The 24,423-nt window shown below is 38.0% G+C and overlaps 2 protein-coding genes and 2 pseudogenes across 2 annotated transcripts; 2 read left to right on the plus strand and 2 right to left on the minus strand.

The window, feature by feature from the left end:
- The first annotated feature begins 1,556 nt into the window (after positions 1-1,556).
- On the plus strand, positions 1,557-7,914 carry LOC132139687 (tripartite motif-containing protein 16-like). Its single transcript, XM_059548234.1, has 7 exons — positions 1,557-2,303; positions 3,753-3,848; positions 4,263-4,496; positions 4,774-4,933; positions 5,554-5,610; positions 6,479-6,547; positions 6,989-7,914. Exons 1-7 carry the CDS (start codon positions 1,719-1,721, stop codon positions 7,507-7,509), a joined length of 1,722 nt encoding a protein of 573 aa, XP_059404217.1. The 5' UTR covers positions 1,557-1,718; the 3' UTR covers positions 7,510-7,914.
- Positions 7,915-8,196: 282 nt separating this feature from the next.
- On the plus strand, positions 8,197-11,129 carry LOC132135389 (intraflagellar transport protein 22 homolog; annotated as a pseudogene).
- Positions 11,130-11,440: 311 nt separating this feature from the next.
- Positions 11,441-13,279, minus strand: LOC132130830 (ATP synthase subunit g, mitochondrial-like). Its single transcript, XM_059542654.1, has 3 exons — positions 13,126-13,279; positions 12,506-12,666; positions 11,441-11,646 (listed from the first exon to the last, which is right to left on the minus strand). The coding sequence occupies exons 1-3, from the start codon at positions 13,175-13,177 to the stop codon at positions 11,548-11,550; spliced, it is 312 nt and encodes a 103-aa protein (XP_059398637.1). The 5' UTR covers positions 13,178-13,279; the 3' UTR covers positions 11,441-11,547.
- A 4,922-nt stretch (positions 13,280-18,201) lies between these two features.
- Positions 18,202-22,139, minus strand: LOC132135405 (Na(+)/H(+) exchange regulatory cofactor NHE-RF3-like; annotated as a pseudogene).
- Positions 22,140-24,423: the final 2,284 nt, after the last annotated feature.

The raw sequence follows: 24,423 nt of genomic DNA on the forward strand, positions 1-24,423 counted from the left end.
GCTAGCTTTTTGACTATGAGTTAATGAATAATCACAGCCTACAGTATACCTTGCACTTTAACTTCTGATATCTACTCAACTCGGTAAAAGGGTAAGAGAAACTAGCTTATCAGAGGGCAGACCATATAAGGAGAGAGGTGAAACTATTTAAGAAGTGATGCAAGATTTGTGTTTTGGGCAGAGCTGATGGCAGGACCTTGTGTAACAAATCAGCATGTAATAGGTGTTGCTTTCTTTCAGTGTGGCGTCATCTGGGCTCTGGCTAGACCAATGGCTAAAACAGAAAAACACAAAAATATGTAAATGAATAAAAGGAAACTACAATTCATGCATTTTCCTTTCAACCACAAGTTAATATAATTTATTAATCATACTTTTTATAAAATCATACACACATCTTTATTTATTTATTTTATTTTTGTTTCAAAATTCTAACAGTGTTGCACAGCATTCAAAAGGGGTGTGTGTGATATTATGTCACACATGACTCATGCACATCATATATTGCTCACTTTTCAAATACTGCATGTTAATTTTCATTGCAGTTTATTAGATATTTCTTATTTAAATCTCTGAATCACCTCTGGGACTTACAAAGAGTGCCTGTATTATTTTAACCACAATTAACAATCCAAATAAATCTAGTAATATGTCACAATAACAGTGTACAAATATTTGTTGCTAATTCAAATGTCAAATTTGAAATATTCGTAATATTCTCTGCTGAAATACTCTGCTGTTCATTCTTTTTTTTTCTGCCACACCCATCGAAAAACAAACTAATGACGTATTTTCAAGTCTGCAGCACCCATTCCAGTTCAACTGGCCTCATACATTCAGATCAACTCACCTCACACACTTACTGTTACTATTGTTTGTTTAGTGGAGTGAGCAGACTACCACATGCCCTTGTATTGTAAAAAAGACAGTTTCAATGAAATAAATTTTAAAGTGAGAACTATATGTCCTATTATATACTGCTTTATATACTAGATAGGTGTGCTACAGAATGAAATATATTGTGTCTAAATAGTTGAAAAAAAGCAAAAGTTTAATATTAATTAAAAATGATGTAATATCAAAATGGTATTATCAAAAGAATCCTTATTTAAATAAGCTCAGGCTGCAGTAAGTATTGATATTTAAGGGAAAAAAGCAAGAGAGTACAGCAAGCATGAAAAAACAAGCCTTGTAACATATCAGAGCCAATCGACAATGGCCAATTATTAACAGAATGTGGTTTTAGGGTAACTGATGCAAATATCCTGCAGCTCCTCAGCTAATGGATAAGCAGTTTGTGTGTGAAACAGAGAGCTTTTCATGTTGGATGGCCCTGCTTTGTACTACAATTCATTCATTCTCGACTGTACCTTTTTTCACTCCACCCCTGGCCCCTCGACACCCTCTCTCTCTCTCTCTCTCTCTCTCTCAAGAGTCCTGGCTCAACCTGTTTATCTGAACTGGGTTGAGCTCTAATCTCTCTCTCTCTCTCTCTCTCCTCTCTTTCTGTGTGTGTGTCTGTCTCCCTCCCTTCCTCTCTCTCTCTCCAACGCACTCCCTCAGTACAAAGGGGAGGGCTTCCCTTCATTTAATTAATAACCTGTGGATTTCAGAAACTCGAGGCTGTCTGTAGTAAAACACCAGCCAAGCAGCGTTTGGATCATTTTTCTTTATTGGAAATATTTCAGACATTTGTTTTTTGAATAAGGTGAACAAATATGGCTGAGCAAACGTCTCAAGACTACTTCAGCTGCCCTCTATGTACGGAGCTCCTGAAGGACCCCGTGGCGATCCCGTGCGGTCACAGCTACTGTATGGACTGTATTAGTGGCTACTGGAATGAGGCTGATTACACTGGCATCTACATCTGTCCCCAGTGTCGGATCACGTTCACCCAGAGACCTGTGCTGAGGCCGAACGCCACTCTCACCAAAGTTGCAGAGAAGATCAAGAAGACCGGCTTGAACTTCATGCCTCGAAGTAATGGAAGCTACGCTGGCCCTAGCGATGTTCCTTGTGACTTCTGCACAGGAAAAAAGCTCAAGGCTGTCAAATCCTGCCTTAACTGCCTAGCCTCTTACTGCGAAAAGCACCTGATGCCCCACTATGAGTCTGCCACCTTCAAGAGGCACAAGCTGGTGGATGAGCTGGGGAACCTTGACCGTAAGATCTGCCCTCAGCACCAGAAGAGCTTGGAGTTGTTCTGTCGTACCGACCAGATGTGTATTTGTGCCCTCTGTACTGTCAGCGAGCACAAGGGGCACGACATAGTCTCAGCCGAAGCAGAAAGGGGAGAAAAACAGGTAAGGAAAATGTATTGCTTGAGTAAACTTTACTATGGGGTAGAGTGGCTGTGGGGTTACAAGCTGAAATTGCTATGTATATGATTATATTACTTAACAAGAAATGCTCTTGGGATTGTATAACAGAGATTTTCTTCAAATTAAGCTGCCAAGAAGCCATGCAGATTCACTGTATAACCAGTTCTGTGTTATCGCAAACACACTGGTCCATATCATTACCACACACAAAAAAGAAACTGATGAGTTGGAGGAGATGAAAATTAAACAGATAGAAATGTCGAGGTTACTGAAACTTTCATCCAGATACAGTTTTCCAATACTACTCCAAAACTCCCAAACTATATGAGTCACAAAAGGGTTCCTTTACAATGGTCAACTCAGATCAGATGTTTTTTCGATGTCCTAAACTTTCAAAGGGAAAAAAAAATAACTGTTATGAGCGACAGGAGATGAGAAACAGGGCAGGTCTGGATTCTGGTGTAGGGAGAGGCGAGGAATGTGAATTCCCCTGCGCCATGAGTGAGAAAAATAGCACACTGCTTTTTGTACTTTGACCCAAAGTCATCATAAACCTCAGCAGATGAGTATAGCTGAAAGAAATGTTAACAACCGCCTCTTCAAACTTGAGTTTCACATGAAAAACTGTTCAATGAAACTTGAGTCACGGTATGAAATAACTATTAGGACAAACAAACATCCCAGCAAAGCTATTTATAGATACTGGCCAGATGTTTACTGTTGTATCAGTACTCTGGAGCTCTGAATGGAAGGAAGGCCTTCAAAGGTTTAAGATTTCAAAGCTTTTCCTTCAATTCATCATTACTGAACAAGCTTAAAACAGGGAGCACAGCAGTCGATGTGTTTTTGTACTGTTTTGATTAAACTGTCACGGGTGCTGTTTAGATACAGTAATTATATCTGTAATCTTATACTTATCGCAAGCACTAATTGTGAATTGTTTGTTTGTTTTGTTAAATGTAGGGAATCACAGATTTAAGCCCTCATGTCCCATGGCACACACTACACACACACACTTTATTCACCCCCTCCCCAGATTCTCCACATTCCTTCAAGCTTATCTTGAAGAATGGTTCGGTGAGCTTGGCAAGGGGTTGCTCTGAAGCCCCTCTTCTCTTACCCTAAAGAATCAAGCATGTGCACCTTGAAATGCCTCTTTGGTGAGCAGACCCAGCTAGTTTTACATTCCTGGCGTGATTAACATTCCCCTCTCTTTTTAAAGATAAAATCATCCGTGTGAAGCAGGCTCTTCAAATTCTAGAAAAAGCTTAACATACATGAAAATCTGTGACGTGAGAGGAAATGTTGTATTACGTCGCAGAGTACATTTACTGACCTATCATGAAGATGGCAATCAACAACACTAAGCATTTGTATTCTAATTTAATCTGTCAATAGACTAAGGTATGTATTCTCTTATTTCATGGACAGAAACTTCTCGGAGTGTCCCAGGCGGAGATCAAACAAAAATGCCAGCAGAGGACCAAAGAACTAGAGGAGCTGAAGACAGCAGTGGATTCTCTCAAAGTATGTTTTAGATTCAATTTCTAACCATTTATTTTATCACCACTGCTCATTTCAAGTCACACCATAATATATTAGACCAAATATGTACTGCTTTATCTGGGCAAAGGTGAAATGGCACAGGACCTTTTATCTGTTAAGTCAGTGTGTAACTGTTTCAATCTGGGAAAGCAAACAGACCTTGAAAGTGGCCATAATTGTTCTTTTGTTCTTTATGAGGTAATCTAGTGCTAGTCTTCTAGATACATGCTGATACATGGGTTTTTGTTGACTGCAGCAGTAGCTGGAGTAGTTTTACTGAGTTGTAAAGTTATTCTTGCAAAATCGATGCACTAAAGCAAAGAGACACAAACAGTTTGCTACTGAAAGAATGGACAATGAACTGACACTCTTAACCTTGACTCATTTTTACCTCAGAGCTCAGCACAAAGGGCAATGGCCGAAAGCAAAAAGATGTTTGATGAGATGATCTCCTCCATTGAGAGGATGAGGTCAGAGGTCACCAAACTGATCAACATCAATGAGAGGGCTGCATTCAGTCAGGCAGAGGGTCTGATGGAGCGACTGGAGCAGGAGATAGATGAACTGAAGAAAAAAGAGACTGGACTTAAACAGCTTTACAGCACTGAGGATCACATCCACTTCTTACAGGTACTAGGACAGGAATTTTCAAAATCGGGTCCGGGGATCCCTAGGGGGACAAAGAGGGTTCTAGGTGGTCTGTAAAAATTATTTGCCCTTATGCAGAAAAAAATGGCACTTTATACTTTTCATATAGACTAGAATATAGATGCTTTTATATTTTAGGGGGAACCCCACAAGGCATCAAAAAGGCTTTTCAAACTTTTTTGGCATCAAAACCTTGCATGAGGTCATTGGGCTGTATACTACAAATTTTATGCACTGAGATTTCTCTCTTTTTAAACAGAATTTTAATTATCTCTGCACTCCGACTGATGACGGCTTTATACCCAGAGTGTCTCTGAACCCAGAGTTCTCCTTCAGTGCAGCCAGGAAAGCTGTAGCTGAGATCAAAGAGAGGCTGGAGGAGCTGGGCAGAGACGAACTGCGAAAGATTTCAAAATCAGGTCAGAGCAAACAATGCTCCATACAGGCAAAGTTTTTTTGGGGTGAATTTGCTCTTTCTTGCTGATCTGAACACACTGCCCTCTATTTTATAAAAAACTTGGACAGGGAAGTATACAGCTGAGCTTAGTTTCTCTCTAAAGAGGCACACTGTGCACTTGTGTTACTGAATATCAAATTGTATAATTTCTGGGCTCGCTGTAAGAAAATTTGAAGTCGTAAAACAATAACCAACAGTTAAACAGATCAGTCTTTAACTCTGACAAGTCAGGCCTTCTGGCACCTAGTGCACATGACTAGTAGGACATTCTCAAGTCAGCAAGGAAGTCATGTGATTACATGTAGAATGTAAACAGGGCTTACAGTTCCTCCACTTCACTTCAGGGTTTAAAGTTCCTCCACTCACTCCACCTTACAATTCACTGTGCAAGGTTCAAATGATAAACAAAAGAGCTATACTGATTGGACGAAGTAGCTGGTAAACAATTATATTAATAGAATTTGAAACAATAGGATTTAGTGCCTTACTTAGATCTGCTGGCATAAATCTAGCATTTCTTATTTCAAAAAGAAATGTATTGTAAATAAAGTTTTTCTGATGTGTACTTTTTTTTTATAACAGTGAATGATGTACCAGTGTACACTGTGGAGAATCGCACCAAGGAAAAAACCAACAGAGGTAACACAAATTAAATAATCATGATGTATATTGATTTAAAATGATCACATCGGTGCAAAAAAGCTATAAACATCGTCTAAAAAGGGGAATATGTAAAAACACACATGACAAAATACACAACTGTTTAAAAGTTTGGGGTCAGTAAGGTTTTTTTTTTAATGTTTCTGACAGAAGTCTTTTTCTTTGATCAAAATAAAGAAAAAGAGTATTATAAAATATTATTGCAATTTAAATGAACTGTTTCTATTTAAATATAAAATGAAAGTGAAAAGTGATATGACCTTCAGCCAAGTATGGTGACCCATATTCAGAATTCATGCTCTGCATTTAACCCATCCAAAGTGCACACACACACAGCAATGAACACACACCCGGAGCAGTGGGAAGCCATTTATGCTGCGGCGCCCGGGGAGCAGTTGGGGGTTCGATGCCTTGCTCAAGGGCACCTAAGTCATGGTATTGAAGGTGGAGAGAGATCTGTACACACACTCCCCCCACCTACAATTCCTGCCGGCCCGAGACTCAAACTCACAACCTTTCAATTGCAAGTCCGACTCTCTAACCATTAGGCCACGACTTCGTTGGTAAATGTAATTCCTTCCTGTGATGGCAAAGCTGATTTTTCAGCAGCCACCATTCTTCAGTGTCACATGATCCTCCAGATATCATTCTAATATGCAGTATGAAGACAGAGTATGCAGCAAGTAATATTTCATGTATCAGTGTTGAAAGCAGTTGCAGTGCTTTTGAAAAATTTAATGCATTCTTGCTGAATAAAAGTATAAACCGGACAGACACCACACTTTTAAATGTTAAAGTTCATACAGAATGGGATGTGGCATATTAAAATGTGTTTCTCTCTGTTCAGTAAAAGAAGTTCATACAGTGGACAGTTCACCTCCTGCAGAACCCAGGAACAGGTCTGAATTTCTGAAATGTAAGTATCATTTTAAATTTAGAAAATCTAACACTCAAAGTTAATCTTTAAAAACACTAATAATTTAATTATATATAATCTTAAAATAATATTACAATTCATATTAATTTCTCACATTATGATGTCTTATGATGCCTAAATTGACTAAACTAAATTGACTGGCATTTAAAACTTGATAGTTTTCAATGTGTGATTTTTTTTTTACTTTATTTAGACCAAATGGTATAGAATTGTTATTGATCAGTTATACGTTGCCACAAAACGAAATTATTTGTGGGCTTATCTGTATTGCCCAGAAATGTAATATTGTTTCTAGTCCAAATACTTTTTTTTCTGTCATTTTTACTTAAATCATTAAATTAAATCAGGATTAAAATACATATAGAGACAGATATACAAAGATCTGTTAAAAGCGACCTTTATCTTTGTGCCCATCTCCAGACTACTGTCAGCTGAGGCTAGACCCACAAACGGCGCATAAGGAGCTGTACATATCTGAAGGAAACAGAAAGGTGATTAGGACCCGAGATCCGCAGCCATACTCAGACAATCAAGACCGTTTCGATAGCTTTGCCCAGGTTCTTTGTCGTGAAGCTCTGTCAGGTGGCCGTTTCTACTGGGAAATTGAGTGGAGCGGGGAATTCTCGATCGGAGTGGCCTATCGGGGCATTAGCCGTAAGGGTAAAGGCTCCCTTTGCTTGCTAGGCTACAACGATAAGTCTTGGAGCCTCCTCTGCTCTGACACAGGGTACTCAGCCTGGCATAACAAGGTAGACAAGGCTGTTAGCGGTCCTCACTCTTCAAGAATAGGGGTCTTTCTGGACCACTCTGCAGGGGTGTTGGCCTTCTATAGTATTGGTGAGACCATGACGCGTCTGCATCGTTTTGAGACCAAATTTACTGAGCCCATCTATCCTGGGTTTGGGGTTGGAACATCAGTCAAGATCTGCCAATTAAAATGAACACTACATGAGATGTGTGCTTTTCATGAAGAATCTGAAGTGAAGGACAGACATTTTTGCTCTTTGTTCTATTGTTCGATTTTATATATAAATATATATTTTTTAACTCTGTCTTTTATGCTGAATGCCATTTGTCAACTGTCATTTCAATAAGGTTTATTCTGTCGTTTTACAGGTCCTGGAGGAATTAAATAAGTTTTTTAGTAATGATCCTAACAAAGTGCAAACTATAATATTTTCTTAAATAAAGGCTTAAATGAAGAAAAACTCTTCAATATGCTAAAATATCTTCAGTTAATATTATATGGAATTTCTTAACATGTGTGTATCCAAAAGTCATTGTAATGTAACATTATTCTTTAACGGCTTCTTCATATTTCAATAAAGTTTTAAAGTTGTAATGCATACTGGTCTCTGATTAAATAAATGTGGTCATATATCTTTTAGTAAACATAGTCTTGTGTTTTTGCTGCTGAAAGCACTACATTTTTTTTATCTTCTTAGTTAACACGTTACACATATTTAAAGTATGAGGAACATTACATTACCAAAGCTCTTCTGACTTTCACATTAGTGATACATTTTAGACAGTTATAAGCATGTGGTGATTTTGCATGAATGCTGCATAATGAATGAGGAAAATGCTTTTTAAAATCCTGGCTCATTGATGATGTTCATTGCAGAAAGATGGTTTTACACTCCCAGATCCAAGTAGATAGTGTTGCGGAGAAAAGTCTTCTCTGTCTTGCAAAATAATGCTCTGGAGGCAGAGTTCCAGAAGTCAAAATTAGACTTAAAATTGGACAAGAAGATAAAAAAAGCGGAGATACAGAAAACCTGAATCTGTATCCTTCCACACATCTTTCTACAATTTCATTATCTGTCACTGTCCAATGAGCGTACAGATCACTCTTTGATTCGTCATTCCCAGTACTTTTCCACAAGTGTTTATTAGTTTTCATAATGCTTGCTTTCATTGTAGAAAACCACCTGCTAGTCTGTTTTTCAAGAGATTTCAACTTCTTTAATCTACCACTTTTTAAAGACCTGGCTAACACATAAAACACTAACACATTTCTAATATTCAAATCCATTATAAATGATTTTTAGGCTGCATTAATTAGGACAACCGGAATCGTAACACTTCCCATAACACATGATGTACTTGCTACATCATTAGAAGAATGGCATCTACACTAATATTAGTCTGTTTATTTCTTATTCCGAGGTCACCATAGCCACCAGATCCAGTCTGTATCCAGATCAGATGGTCACTGCAGTCACCCGGATCTAGTAAGCATCAAGCCCAGATGGTGGATCAGCAACTAGAGAGGACCTCGACAGCCCTGAATGTCATTGGAGACCAGGACAACTAGAGCCCCAGATACAGATCCCCTGTGAAGACCTTGTCTCCTAGATGACCATCAGGGGACAAGACCACAGGAAACAGATGATTCTTCTGCACAATACAACTTTGCTGCAGCCTGGAATTGAACTGCTGGTTTCGTCTGGCCAGAGGAGAACTTTCCTCCCGACTGAGCCTGGTTTCTCCCAAGATTTTTTCTCCATTCTGTAACTGATGGAGTTTTGGTTTCCTTGCCGCAGTCACCTCTGGCTTGCTTAGTTGGGGTCACTTCATTTTCAGAGATATCGTTGACTTGATTGCACAGATACTATTTTAACTGAACCGAGCTGGACGATGACATCACTGAATTTAATGATAAACTGCCTTTAACTGAAAACTGAGTGTTTATGTCCCTTTGCATTGACACACTATTTTCCTATTTAATATTGTAAAGCTGTGTTTATTGTTAAAAGCACTATATAAATAAAGGTGACTTGACGGGTGCCCAAGGTCGCAGAGGCATATACATTTTACGATTTTAATTAATTTGACACAAATTATTTATTTCTGCATTAACTCATCCTCTAGCATCTCCCTTCTGTATTCTCTATTTACAAGAGCAGTCATGTAGGCCACTAGGCCATGAGGCCTACATAGTCAGTTAGTTTGGCCTTGAGGCTTTCAAATGCACCTCGCATATGATGCAAACTAACTTTCACAAACGCAAAGTAACTTTTGGTTACTTCTGGTGGTGAAAGTGTTTGTATATAAACAAGTGTTTGTAAGTAACGCATCATACCAACAACAAATATAATAATGAATAAATCAAACACATGAACGTTTATGAATAAAAAAAGAACTTGCCCAGAATGTGACGATTTCTGACACGCTTTATAAAGCGTCACTTTTTTAATTTTTTCAAAGTTTGCGTCTTTGCAAGCATGACTGATATTAGCAGATGTCTTGTGTCCTCGTGTGGCTATAAGAGGAAATACAACTTTTTGGAAATCACTTTTTAGGATCATGTTTATAAACGTGTACGATCGAATACTACATGTTTTCATAAACAAAAATGGCTTAAATTAGAATACTGTTTTGTGAATACTCTCCAAACAATATTTAAATATCAAGAGTATTTTTTTATATAAATCTAAGTTATTTCATACAGTTTTTTTCTTTTTAAAAAAGGGGGTTGCCAAAACAACAATTTGATATTTTTGCCCTTTACATTTTTGCTGTTTCATTAATTGTATGAATGTTCGTAAATTAAAATGGTTATAAAAGGCTGGATTAACGGCAATTTCCCCCATAAGAGGTTGTAACGCCCCACAATATTGCTGACTGCATGTTAAAGAAACGTTAACTGGAAGAAAGTTAAGTTTCTGTCAGTCTGACACAACAGAAACGATCTGAGCTGATTACAGCCCTACACAAGGAGTACGGTGGGCTGATTTTAAAGATATTGTCGCAACAAATACAAATTTTTGCTGCCTTTTGCAAATTTTATTTTTTGTTAGCTATTCAGATATGACATTTAATTTCCGTCTAGGATACTAGAGTTTGAATCACAGAGTTTTTCTAATGGCAACAAAAATCAGAGTTTATCTGGCAACAAAAATTCATGTGAAGTGGAACTATGGGATTGTGCGGGGGATTTCAAGTAAGTTGACCAAAGGCAGTACCTTTCCTGAACCAGAGACTTAAGTTGTCAAACAATTCCCATTTTTTCCCCTGAGTAAATTCATTCAGTATTCTACATGCACAGGTTTGAATCTTGCTGGCCAGCTTTGATAAAAGACACCAATGGGGTAGTTATTGTGTTTAACACAGATGTGCCCAGTCATCTGGAGGGAAATAGAAACCTGGCATTCAACATTCATCTCCTCACAGGGACTGCAGGACGCCCAGTGTCTGCTCATAGCACATCATAAACCAGAGAGCGTGGCTGGCACTACCTGTCCACAATTGGGTAATTTATATTCTCACTACAGCATTAGCTGCATCAAATCATTAGGGAGTGCTTTTATTTGCTTTTTGTTTTGAAACTTAATGAAAAGGTTTTTCTTTCTTTTTTTTCAAACACCCCTTCAAAAAAGTTGCTTAGAGTTGCATATGACAAGTTATTTTCTAAACTTATTTCACTTAGCTTCTCATTCACTCAATCCTTGAGGAAGAGCCTGAAGATGTTCGACAGGAGTTCCACAAATACTTGGGAAATGTTATGCGGATGCTGTCAGAAAATCAGGAGCGAGAAGAAATGTCAATTATGACATAATTTTGTATAAATCTTTATTGCACATGATTTATAGCCTATAGATTTTTTTCTTTCAGCTTTTATATTTTTTCTCCACAACTGCATTAAAAAAAATGCTTTCACTCATTAACACAAAAATGAAAGAACTTGAATGACACTGGTTATCAGTGTAATGTTCTGTAAGAGCAGATCTCTGCTTTTTTTTGTCTACAAGTAAGAATTGATAGGTGATAAACTGTAAACATATCCATGAATTCCACCATTTATCAAAATTCAACAATATTGTAACATTCCCCTGGGTACACTCACGAATTAAAGAGGCATGAAATCTCTTCTTTCTTTAATAATATTCATTTATTTAGTTCCTGGATTCCAAGAATCTGATAAAGAAAATGGACAAAGCTCAGCAAAGAGAACAAGCAAACAGGAAAGTCCACATTTATACATCATAGCCAATAAGGCCTCTCTTCCCAATGATCTCGCCGATGTAGAACCACAACAGAACCTCTGTGGCAACCAGTCCGTTCCTCAGAGCATCCTGGGGCAAAGAAATAAAAGTGATGAGAGACATTACAAAAATATTATTGGAACTACTAATAATTAGGTTTGCCAAAATGATCAAATGTATCATTTAAACCTCACTTTCTGAGAAAGAAGTGTATCTTCAGTTTAATAAATGAACAGGGCACAGGCTGATAAAAGAGCTGAATCAAGCTTTTATTTACTGTATAAAATACAATAATTAGACGAAATGCTATGCTTGAATTGCAGCGAGCCTACTGGCTTCAAAGTTTAGTTTAAAATATTTAAAGGAACAGGTTTAGAGAACTTTTTCCTAAAATATTTGCATGTTGAAATGTAATTAGAATGTTAAATGTATATTTCACTCAAATTACTCATTTACTCACCCACTTGTTCCAAACCTGTACATGTTTCTTTTTTTTCTTCCCAATACAAAAAATGGTATTTTAAAGAATTTTGATAACCACACATTAGATGGTAGGCAATGACTTCCATTGTATTTTTCTTTTTCCCCCCATGCTATGGAAGTCAATTGCTACATTCAACTGTTTGGTTACCAACATTATTAAAAATATATTTTGTGTTCAACAGCTGACAGAAATGCATACAAGTTTGGAACATCCTGAGAATATATAAATGATTTTTGAATTTTTGGGCATAAGTCTTTCCAACATGGCTACTAACAATTCTAACATATTCATAGTGCACAATTTTTAGACAAATACATATTGGAATAGAACACAACAGCTGTGCCTGTCCCAAAGCAGATGTGTTTTGGATAATAAATTTAAGGTAGCTATTTTGTGGCAACATTGTCAGACAAGGACAAGTTCAATTTTGCACATCAAAATTTAAACAATCCAACCCATACTAACCCTGACTGTGGTCTGACCGAGCCGTCCTGACTGGAAGCCCTTGAGGAGATCCTGGAAGCCGCTGATGGCCTTGGGGATCTCTGCAGGGGTGGGAGGCACCAGCTCCACACGGGCGTAATACCAGAATGTAGCTAGCCGCGGCTTGGAGTAGTTCACAGCGGCTGTAATATATCATTATAGTCGTTGATCACGGTAAAACATACACAAGTTATAAGTCACATTTACATTTATAAAGGAAACTTTACAAAACCAATGCCATAGGACAAATCTAAGTGTCTGAGTTAAATGTATCTTCACATGTGGACACTGGGCGAATGTTCAGCTTCAGCATAACGCTGCTGCCAGAGCGCGTTCAGAATGAACTGTGACAACTGTAAACAGCGTAAAACACTAGAACGGTAACTAACACGATTGTTGGGCATTAGCACGAAAAATCAGCGTTTTACCACACTTGTTGTGTAACGTACATAGTAAATGTAATGTTGGATTGGTCTAATGCGAGATTTGCTCATTTAGGCGGCCTGTTCGAACGGCTGTGGAAACCAGAAGCACACAACTCAAAACAAATCATTCAATGAAATAAATCTTCTATAGTTTGACAAAAAGGTGATTATTCTTACCGCCGACCAACGTTGGCACTTTAGCCACAAGTTTCTGTACTGCCTGAGCCATGATTTCTGTGACTGAAGGTTTATTCGCCACTTCGCTCAACAAACCGGGCCCTTCAACGAATGTCACCTCCAGCGAAGGACCTTCAATCGAGGAGCCAGAATATTCGCCTGACGGAAAAAAATAAATTAAATTAAAAATCTATATGATATATATGGCCTCAGTGTTATAACGTTAAAAACATTTTATTAAAAAAAAATTGTATCCCCTAAAAATTAAATATGGAATAAAATGCTTTTCATAGCTAAGTTACAAATAAGGGCGGCTTAAAGGGATAGTTCACCCAAAAATGAAAGTTCATAATTTACTCACCCTCATATCGTTCCAAACCTGTACAGGGATAGGCAACTCCGGTCCTGGAGGGCCACTATCCAGCAGAGTTTATTTTCAGCCCTCATAAAAACTCACCTGCCTGTATCTATCTAGTAATCCCGAAAACACTGATTGCCTTGTTCAGGTGTGTTTAAGTAGGGTTGGAGCTAAACTCTGCAGGACAGTGGCCCTCCAGGACCGAAGTTGCCTATCCCTGCTGTATGGGTTGCTTTCTTAGTTTGAACATAAATTAAGATATTTTTCAAAGATGGCTGGTAATCAAACAGTTGGGGGTATCAGAGCCCGTCTACGGAGAGCCTTACCACTCCCTATTAAGTCCTATTGTACCGAATTTTGGTTGCAGTACCACCAGAGTTCCACTGGGGGTGATCGCCATAAATGTGCAAAAAGAATGGGAGTCTATGGGGCTAAACGGCTAAATTTGCCCCTTTCACCCAATTGCCGTTGAGAAATCTCAGATCTGATTGTGGGTTTTGCCAGTTCAACATGGGATATAGGTCGAAAGTTGAAAGAACGACTACTTATGTCCTTACGATTTCTTACAGGTTGAGTTGTTGTTGCCCATAACATGCTAGCATTCTGCTAATGAACGCTGATTGGTCAGTGAAGGACTGATTATGACCAGAGATACCGCTTGATGGCATCCGAATCGGAATCAGCGGGATCAGAATGTTAAGGCGGACTTTTTCGCCCAAGTTTTTCTTTTCAATGCAGCAACTTTTTTTTGGTTGCTGGCACTTTTGTCTGCCTATTGTCATGTATGTACTGTGAAATTTACACGGAAAATAAATTGAATTTGAGTACTTGTTGTGTTATTCTTGTGTTAAGAAATCCCGGATACATATGGTATAGTATTGCCACCTTAAAAAAAAACACAAACAAATGTCACGCTCAATAGTGCTAAATAGAGCCCTGCACGGGCCTCAAATCTAGGCCCGAGCCTGGCCCTGGCCAGAGATGCTCAGGCCCTAGCCCGACCCGTGTCCGACAGCTCATCAGAATTATCAGCCCGAGTCCGACACGAGCTTGTGTTTTTATTTATTTATTTATTTATTTATTTTATTACACAGCAGAAGCCTGCCCTATTTGCAACAATTAAAAAATGGGTCAGTTTTGTGTTATGTTTCTTTTCATTTCTTTATCAAGTTAATTTAGAAAAATGTTTGGAGCATTTTTTTTTAAATGAAGATTTACGTTAATCAGTGAGCCGACAGCGAGTAGCCTAAAACATATTTAATCAATTAAGCCTCTCAAATTAACGCTAATACTTTATTTGGCTACAATAAAATCCATAGATATAAAACACTTCAAGCATATCACACAGATATATGTTTATTTATTAAACCACAGTGAGTAAAAAAAAATAAAAAATGAAATAGCCTACTGAGGCAGGCTCGCAACAGCGCTCGCAAACGAAATGAGAAATAGCCTACAATCTAAACAAATGAAATTAATTAAAAACAAACTTGCAGGTTATCTTACCTCAAAAATGCACCACAGAACATGTCCATTCTTTTTTCCATTAGTTTCCAACAGTTAAACGAAAATAAAGTCCAGTCAAATGAAAAGTTAGAACAGTCTCTTACAGAGCATCCTGGAGAAAAAGAATAGCATCCAGAGTGGAAGGTTTTAACCCAGTCCTCCTCTCTTCCATCACTCTTCCCGCTGCGCTGAAGACACGTTCGCTGCTGCTGCTGGCGGGACACTAAACACAGAGCGAGCCAGTCTTGACAGTGGCGGTAGCAGGGTCTCGTGCTGTTTCCACCATAGCAGCACATCTCGTCCATCACCTTCCATGTTGTGATTGAGGCGCATGTATTGATGTACTTCATCGTCGTCATCCTCTTCCTGCTCCACAATGTTTTCAAACTCGGCCAGCGCTCTCTTCTTTGCTGCGTGGCCCGCAACAGGTGCAGACACAGAAATGCTCGCCGCTGCATGAATCATCATTTTATAATTATTAGTTGGCCAACTAGGCTATGATTAATACATTAATTTAGAGGCCTATAATAGCTACTACTACAATAAGTGGATATAAGTGAAGTATAATCGTGGGTCGCGCTGACGGAAAAGCGTGCCTGCGTGCGTGCGTGCGTGAGACTGTCATGTCAGTATGTCAGTATAATTATAACGGGTTGAATTATCAGATTATGAAAGTTATGAGGTTATGAAATGTCTATGTTTGTTTTTCTATTGTCAACGTCAACTTCTCATTTTTTTTTATTAATGTCTAAAAATATAAATAGAAGGATAACCCAAAAAAGGCCCGAGGCCCGGCCCGCATGTGAGCTATAACATGAAAATTGGCCAGAAGCCCGGCCCTAGGGGCATAAATAAGTCGGGGCCCGTCAGGCTCGGGCTGAAATGCAGGGCTTTAGTGCTAAATATCAATAAAAATTTAAAAAGGAAAAAAATGCCTCGTAGGTGTGCAATGATAAATTGTTCTAATAGTGGGCAAGGGGTTGTCCTATTTCTCATTTCCCAAGGACGAAAAAAGGTAACCCATGTGGACTGTGTTAATTGTCAAAGCCTACCTTAGTTTACTGTGGTTCACGTGGGAGGGAAAGTTGGCCAAATGCCAAGTTGGCTAATGTCCAAAATCGGCCAGGTTGCACGGGCTACTACAGATCGTAACAATACGTGTTGTTGGGAGGGGGACTCTTCCCTTACTCGATTGCTACATACAAATTGTATGTATAATTCATTTTTCAACGGCTCTGGAAAGCACTATAGACATTCTCTGAAAGCACCAAAGTGACTGAAGGATTGCCATAAAGCAGTATCTGGTCATACGATGTGTATGACGTCATTAACATTTTAAAAGACTTTTTAAAGCAAATAAGTGACTCTAAAAAATCTAACACCCAGCAATGTGTAATTTCTTTGCATCTCCTTTCGAATACAACATTCAAATTACTAGACAAAAAATTATATCCTGAGAAAAGTGGATTTTGAGGGGTATACCGCCATTGACCTCCATTCATTCTGCACTCGTCCTGTGTGCGTCCTCATATGGAATCAGAGTGGAACTGCAACCAGTTCAGAAGCCGGAAGTGTAGTGATAGTGAAACTTCTCGCCATATTAGACATTCTCTGGTGATATCTTTTTCTACTTATGGAAAGTCAACAGGACCAGCCTGTGTCATAGGAGACACAGGCAGTTGCCTAGGGCTCAAAATGACTAGGAAGCGCCGCAGGAAAGTTTTTTTTTTTGGTCGGAAGTAAATAAAAATATAATTGACATCAACGAAAAATAAGATTTGACAACATGCCATGTTGGACTAATTTAAACACTTTCTGCCTCATGACGTATTATACATCATCATAACGCATAAAATTATGCATGACGTACGCAGTTAAAATAGTTTTGCCATTTATTTGCTCAAAATAAATGGCAAAGTATAATAACTACTTGTCACAGTAGCCATAGTTGTGGGAGTAGCTAATGTCTGGTCTCTTCAATAGGCTATTTTATCAGATTCACTCATAAAATACCTACAACAACTCCATTTATTTTTATCACAGTTTACTATCCCTTTAAATAAGTGCTACTACTTATGCTAATGAACTGTATAAAGAGCTATATATCTTTCATGTATCAGTCTTATGAAGGCAAATTGTGTGGATATTTATTTATTAGTAATTATTAATGTAGTATTTATCAGTAGACTTAAGTCAAGACAACAAGAACAAAAAAAATGTTCCTTTAATATTCATGGTGAATCAGAGACATTTATGTATCACACAATATTTATCCATCCATACATCTATCTTCTTCTGCCGGGTCGCAGGGGCAGCTGTCTGAGCAGAGACGCCCAGACGTCCCTCTCCCCAGACGCTTCCTCCAGCTCTTCCAGGGGGATACCGAGGCGTTCCCAGGCCAGTCGAGAGACATAGTCCCTCCAGCATGTCCTCTGTCTTCCACGGGACCTCCTCCCGGTGGGATGTGCCCAGAACACCTCCCCAGGAAGGCGTCCAGGAGACATCCTGATCAGATGCCCGAGCCACCTCAGCTGGCTCCTCTCGATGTGGAGGAGCAGTGGCTCTATTCTGAGCTCCTCCCGAGTTGCAAAGCTCCTCACCCTATCTCTAAGGGAGCGCCCAGCCACCCTGCGGAGAAAGTTCACTTCGGCCGCCTGTATCCGGGATCTTGTCCTTTCGTTCATGACCCACAGCTCATGACCATAGGTGTGAGCAGGAACGTAGATTGACGGATAAATCGAGGGCTTCACCTTGAAGCTCAGCTCCTTCTTCACCACGACAGCAGGTACATCAACCAATCTCCCGCTCCATCCTTCCCTCACTCGTGTACAAGACCCCAAGATACTTGAACTCCTCCACTTTATTTTTCATTTGTAATATTAATTTATTGCAATTTTACAGTCTCTTTTAATACATATGACCCCATTACAAATAATGAGTATTTAAGATTAGAATGACAATGCTTATATGGTAGTTTAATTTGTGGTATCTTGCAGAACACACAGTGAACACAACTTAGAAATAATATTTCTCAAAGACAGATTGTTTATTTCTGTTCATTTTTTGTTTTCCTGCTATGTTTCCTGTATCTTTACATCCAGAGACATAACTTTTACTGTATTCACAGCACTCTGAATGATTAAGACTATGTGGAAGGGATTGTTCCCATGGTTTAGTCAATACAGGTCAGAGAAATGAGCTACCCAGTGAAACTATTTAAACATCATTCTCAAAGCATTGATCTTATTGACATGATCACACAATTCACCAGTCTTCAGTATTAGTGGTTCAGCAGCACTTGAAAAGTTTTCCTCCACCTATAACAAATACATGAACTTATATGAATAAAGTGCATGTGATGATGCTTTTGCGTATGAGTTTTGAAAACATTTGGTTTGTGTAATATAGGCTAATCACACTTAATGCAATTAGCTAACTAGTTAGCTAAATATACATTATTGCGTACTTCAGAGATTGGTGCTAGTTTGTTCACAGTGATTGGCTTCCCATTTTTCTTCAGCCAGTCATAACCTTTCTGATCTACTAGTAAAAAAGAGTGTCTCCTCCTCTTTCCACATGTAAGATCACATCCTCCACAGACTCTTTCTCCACATTCTGTCCATTCACCTCCGTCACCACATCACCCTCAGGAGACCTAAAGTCTGTAATGGGCCTTCTCCTGCTCACTGTCATTATAAAAGGAAAGTTTGTTGTTCATATTTACATGCAATGATATATATTTTACTTTTATTGTTAAGTGTTATTAATAGTGTTCAATAATTTCTAACAGATGACACCCTGGATATAATATTCAGTCCACTATGTGTCCTAGGGCTGATTTTCAAAGCGTATACTTCTGTGAAGAATCCCCACCGATGAGTAAGTCCAGAAAAAAGCTTCATTGTTATTCAGTCCTAACCTCTGAAGTCAGTATCGTCTAAAGGCTGATTTGGCAGTGAATGGGCTTCATTGTACCTGGCTGATGAAGGTGCCAGGTTTCAGATGGACGCAGGCCAAACTGAAGCCCAAACCGGCAGAGCCCCTTTCCAGAATAAAGTTCGGATCGAGCTGCACATCCTCCTGAGGCTCAACAGGGGGCACTGCAGGCTTCAGCGTCACTGGGATGTCCTTTGGCACCTCTCCTCATGGCTACCAGATGTAACGTCCTCACAGAACAGCAAGGGAGACAGGCCCAACTGAGAGAATAAGTAGTATTTGACATTTAACAGAAAAGCAGTAAAAAAGGCATAAGAAAAAATATATACATTTTGATTAATTCATCCTTTTATTCAATAATATTCATCCTATATCTATCTATCTATCTATCTATATATATATATATATCCATCCATCCATCCATCCATCCATCCATCCATCTATCTATTCATTTAATAGTGATTTGTTTACAGGTTTTTTTTTTTTGTAACAAAGAGTTGCTGTCACCAATACTGCTGTCTTTAAGATTACATAGAGCATCTTAAAGAACAATTCCATTTATATAAATAAAATAAAATAAAATATTTGGTTATGATGTAAATGAGAAGTAACATATTTATATATAATTTTTTAAAGTGTTATTACCAAATGGGTTAGATATTGAGAACCATTTTTTTTTTTGAGTGTTCACGTTCTTAACTTTTGAGAAATCAATTTTAAGAGGTCCAAAGTGCCCTTAACTGCAAAGAATCTCCCCCATATTAGCATTTAATTGCTCACTCTGTATATTCATCTTAGTGTAAATGTCTTGGCCCTGAGGTGGCATATTTGTGATGGTGACCTGCTGTCCACTGTGTCTGATTTTGCTGATGACTTCATTATGACTCAGTGGCTCTGTGGATTCTCTACTTCAAGAAGCATCTCATCTTCTTTAACACTTCCCAGTTCAGCAGGGCTGCCATTATCCACCTTTCTCACCATATGGACTGTAAAACCAAACATAAATATAGACTGCAATCCATTTGAGTGGCTGTATGCCAGAGTATGAATTAGCATATCAAAGTGTGTGTGGCCGCCTCTCACCAGTGCGTCCTTTTCCAGTCTTCTCCTGCTTGATCAGGAAGCCATATCCTTCCGGTCCCAATACCAGATGCAGTCTGCGAGGTCGATACGGTATGTTCTCTACATCAGCCATGGCTGGGAGAATGGGCATTTTCCTACAGACATTACTCTTTTCACTGTCACTGTCAATCACCATCTTTACCTGGAAATATTATCACTTGCGATGAAAGTACAACATAACACCATAAAAGATCGAAATGCTGCCCATAACATGAGTTTGACACAGCAGACTATTAATTAGTAAATTGTAAGTTACCTTACAATATACAGTAAAAAAAACTGTAAATGATTTAACATTGCACTATACAATAATTTTATTGTAAAATGTAGTAAAAGGACATTCCCAGAAGTCACTGTGTGACACATCGCATTATTTATATATTAATTTATTTATGTAGTATCAGTAACATACTTATTAATTTATGATGTTTTTCTTTTATTTAGTTCATGTTTATTGCATTATTTTAGTTTTGCGTGTTATCCTGATGTTGTTTTGTCTTTGTGCGTATGATAGTGTACCATTTATTCATGAGTACTGGCCATGTTTTAGGGACAGGCTACCTACAATGAACCCTGATTCATCATGTGGCTGTCTATTTTATCACTTATATTATTATGGTAGTTATTAGTACAGTATTAAGATAAAAAGCAGATTTTGGTCAATCAGATTGAGTATATAATAGTATATTGGCATTTTATTACTTTATGAAATATGTGGTTCAGCTGTAAAACATGCAGGTATCCAATATGCCATCCTGTAATATCGGAAACATTTTTACTATAATTCTATCTACAACAAGTCCATGCTTACCATTTTGCTGATAGCAGAGTCTGTGAGTTCAGAGGCCATGGCACCAATCCCCTTTCTCCTGCCTTCTCTGCAGCACCTCCTTTCACTGGACTTACTGTGAATTTGTCCTTCTCACCTACGTCACAGAGAAAACAGAAATTGCACACCTTACATCCAGCCTCCCTTCTCTTTAAAAGAACATTACAAACAAACAGCATTACAAAAAAGATTGATTTTGAAGACATTTATTTTGTATGAATCTATGAGAATACTGTAGTTCTTACCTTCCAGCAGCTGTATGTTGAGGACCAGGCCAGGTGCATCCCTTGTGATGTGGCAGAGACGAGGAGGTCTTCATCCTTCCCCATGGCTAGCTTTAGCCAGCTCTCTGAGGTCACGACCCTCAGACACAGCCAGCTTGTAGGCCTTTTCATCTAACAGCAGGAAGTAGAGTTGTGATCCACTCACTTGAATCCTACGGGCCACCTGAGAGTGAGCCACACCCAGTGAATCCAGCTGCCTGATATGTGACCCTGCTGCCCTTTTTCCACGCACAGATGGAAGCCAAATTTTCTCCATCTTCCCTCTTCAGCACACACACTCAGGGTGAGGGCTTTGACACAGGCTCTGTCTGCAAAGTCAAAGTTAAATTACAAACTATACACTTTACGGCATATTATAAACTATCTGTCACTCTGATAAGAAAATAATCCCACGCTATACATCCTGAGATTTGCATGTTTTTGGTTCTCTAATGTTGGTTAATGGCCACATGAGATGTAAATAAAGTATTTATTTATTTAGTTAGGGTTTTATTTTAGTTTTTAATTTAATTAATTAAAATATATATATATTTTATGATTAAAGTAATTGTTAGCTTTTCATCCTCCCCTGCAGTTCCCTCACAAACCCCCAGGGGTTTGAGAAATCCCGCTGGGAAAGCCCGTGGTTTCCATTTGTGGTGTGAGTAAAAAAAAAAAAAAAAAAAGGAAAGAAAGAAAGAAAATGTATACAAATAAATTATTAAAAATACAGTAAAAATGGTTGAAATCCTTAATAATTCCAATGAAGCAGATAACACTAATAATAATAATAATAATAAACTATCTCACTAACCTGTATCATCTGCAGTCACCATGGCTGGATTGTCTATTCCCTCCTTGGGATTGAAGGTAAACCTGAGAATATAATAACAGGTTAAGGAATTAGTTTTTGCCCTTTGATAAGTTCTGTACACAATAGCCAATGAGTGCAGTACCATAAACAAGTCAATATACTGTACACTCCTCAGAGGTACTTCATTGACAGTATTTCAGATCGTACACTCAGATGAATCCATAAGGTGAGGCATGTCTGTCCATGTGCACATTTATCACAGCACAAAGCACAAAGTCAAAAGCTACAATCTGTGTGGATGTGTGTCTGTGTAGGTATACGGGTCATGAAAACATTCCATGGCATCCCGTAGCACTGCAATTATAGTTGTGAGGGATGATAAAATGTTGTAAATCTCGCAGCAAGGCCAAACACACCTCAAATTCCAGGATCAAAAACACAAATTCCTATAACTGAGTCAAGATCAATCATTTTGCCTTAAAGATTACATTTAACCTTGGGATTTCATAAACAAACCTTGACTCAGAAAATGTGGCTATAGCTTATCTGCTCTGACTTCCCTTTATACTGTAGATTGGTCATCCATAGTGAGAACGTAATGTTTGTCAGGCAAAAATATTTATAAATAAAAACTATCTTATAAATACAAAGAAATTATACCATAGAGACTGGTTGTATTTTGTCCTCAAGCAATGATAAATGAACAGAACCCATGGCCTTGAGTTCACACAAACACTCAACCTCTGACGGAGTGACCATGATTTACTATCAGCCTAATAGTCAAAACATTGTATTTTCCCTTCAAAATAAAATCTAATAAAATATATCCATTTAGGATTATACATGAACAATCAGGTACACTATAGAATTGTGTGTTTTTTTTTTTTTTTTTGCATAAATTCCACTCAAACTATCCTCAAGCCTTTTTTTTCTCCTACATTTTTAGAATTAAAGATTTAACAATGAGCATCAGTCTGCAGATTTAATTAAAATAAATGGATGAAAAAAGCATAGTACAGTACTTCAAAACAGTGAGGAAAAGCAAAAAGCTGAGTTGTTTCTTTGTTTAGCAGAGTCGGTGGAAGATTGAGCTCAGGAACACATTAAGCTGATATACATCTCTCATGTGTTCTTTGTCCTGCTTCACTTTTAATGATTATTCTGATTGTGTGCTCACATAATGGGCATTTTGTTCCTGACCCCTGCATGTAAAACCCACACACAGTCATTCTCTCTGTAAATCTCACACCTGCACTGGCAGTGAACACAACAACAACTCTCACAAAACTTTACTGTATGTTTCTATTGCAAGGACTAATCACTGACTTTTGCAATTGCTTAAGAACAAAAAATTGTATATACATTTTTGTCTTAGTAATATAAAACACAGGAGATGGAAGGCATATGAGGGGAAGGAAGATGAAAGGTAGGTCGAAGAAATACTCAATAGTTATCCTGAGCTGTCAATATTTCACCTCTCTGAAGGACACAGTGCTAACCTGCTAATTGCAAATGTGCCATGAAAAGAAAGGCTCAGCTAGGATTAAAGTTTTTTTTATGTTTTTTTATGTTTTTTTATGAGTGTAATCAGGACAATTAGAAGAATTTTGAAACTAGTGTAATCTGAGATGGGCTAAAGGACATTCTGAGACCAACAATTATGCAAAGAATGATACTAAAAGCTGCTGTTTTTAAAGACTTTAATGCTAATTTGAGAGCTCATGTGTAAAAATCCAGCTGTCAGTCACTGATTCCAAAAAGTGAGCATAGTAAAAAGTATGTCATTACAGTCAGGAGCATGGATTATTGTAGAAAATAATGAGAGCATACACTTTCAACAATTGTTAAAGAATTAATTTAACCAAAGTCAAGGGCCAAGTGCCCAAATCACCATAATAGTGACTTCAAATAGACCTTACGAAAGAAATAAAGCCAAAATGGTTTATGATAATTGAACACTGTAATGATGTTTTTGGAGTTGTTTAAACATGCTCTGGTGACATCATTGATTTCATTTGCAGTTTATTTCATCTAAGGCTGTGGCTGTGAGTCAGTTGAAGCTGTGCTGTCAGCTCTTCTTTAAACAATCTTTAACAGTCAGAAGCAGAGCATGCTGAGAACTAGAAATCTGCTGTATACATATGTGTACATGTGTGTGTACATGCATTCACATGGGAACATTTATGTGCAATATATATGCACAGTAAAGGATACAACGTTATGAACATTACATGCATTGCTATTTTTGTCTCAATTTCTAAACATTTTTATATGTATCAATATGTATCAATATATAACCATACATGGTCAATGCATATATTGCAGTATATTGAAAAAATATAAGCACTATTACCTATATTTGTAAAAGGTATTGTGTAATATATTGCAGTATATTACCATATATTTTCGTTTTGTAAGGGAAACTAATACAATTCAGAGGTCCTGATGGTAATAGCAGCAGTACCAAGTA

This window comes from Carassius carassius, chromosome 4, assembly GCF_963082965.1.
Source record: "Carassius carassius chromosome 4, fCarCar2.1, whole genome shotgun sequence".
Classification (NCBI taxonomy): domain Eukaryota; kingdom Metazoa; phylum Chordata; class Actinopteri; order Cypriniformes; family Cyprinidae; genus Carassius; species Carassius carassius.

Coding starts and splice junctions, on each gene's coding strand:
- LOC132139687 (XM_059548234.1), top strand. CDS start 1,719: ATGGCTGAGCAAACGTCTCAAGACTACTTCAGCTGCCCTCTATGTACG. Junction 3,849..4,262: donor CAGCAGTGGATTCTCTCAAA/GTATGTTTTAGA, acceptor TTTTTACCTCAG/AGCTCAGCACAAAGGGCAAT. Junction 4,497..4,773: donor ATCACATCCACTTCTTACAG/GTACTAGGACAG, acceptor CTTTTTAAACAG/AATTTTAATTATCTCTGCAC.
- LOC132130830 (XM_059542654.1), bottom strand. CDS start 13,177: ATGGCTCAGGCAGTACAGAAACTTGTGGCTAAAGTGCCAACGTTGGTC. Junction 12,667..13,125: donor AGTGCCAACGTTGGTCGGCG/GTAAGAATAATC, acceptor GATATATTACAG/CCGCTGTGAACTACTCCAAG. Junction 11,647..12,505: donor TCGGTCAGACCACAGTCAGG/GTTAGTATGGGT, acceptor TCTTTGCCCCAG/GATGCTCTGAGGAACGGACT.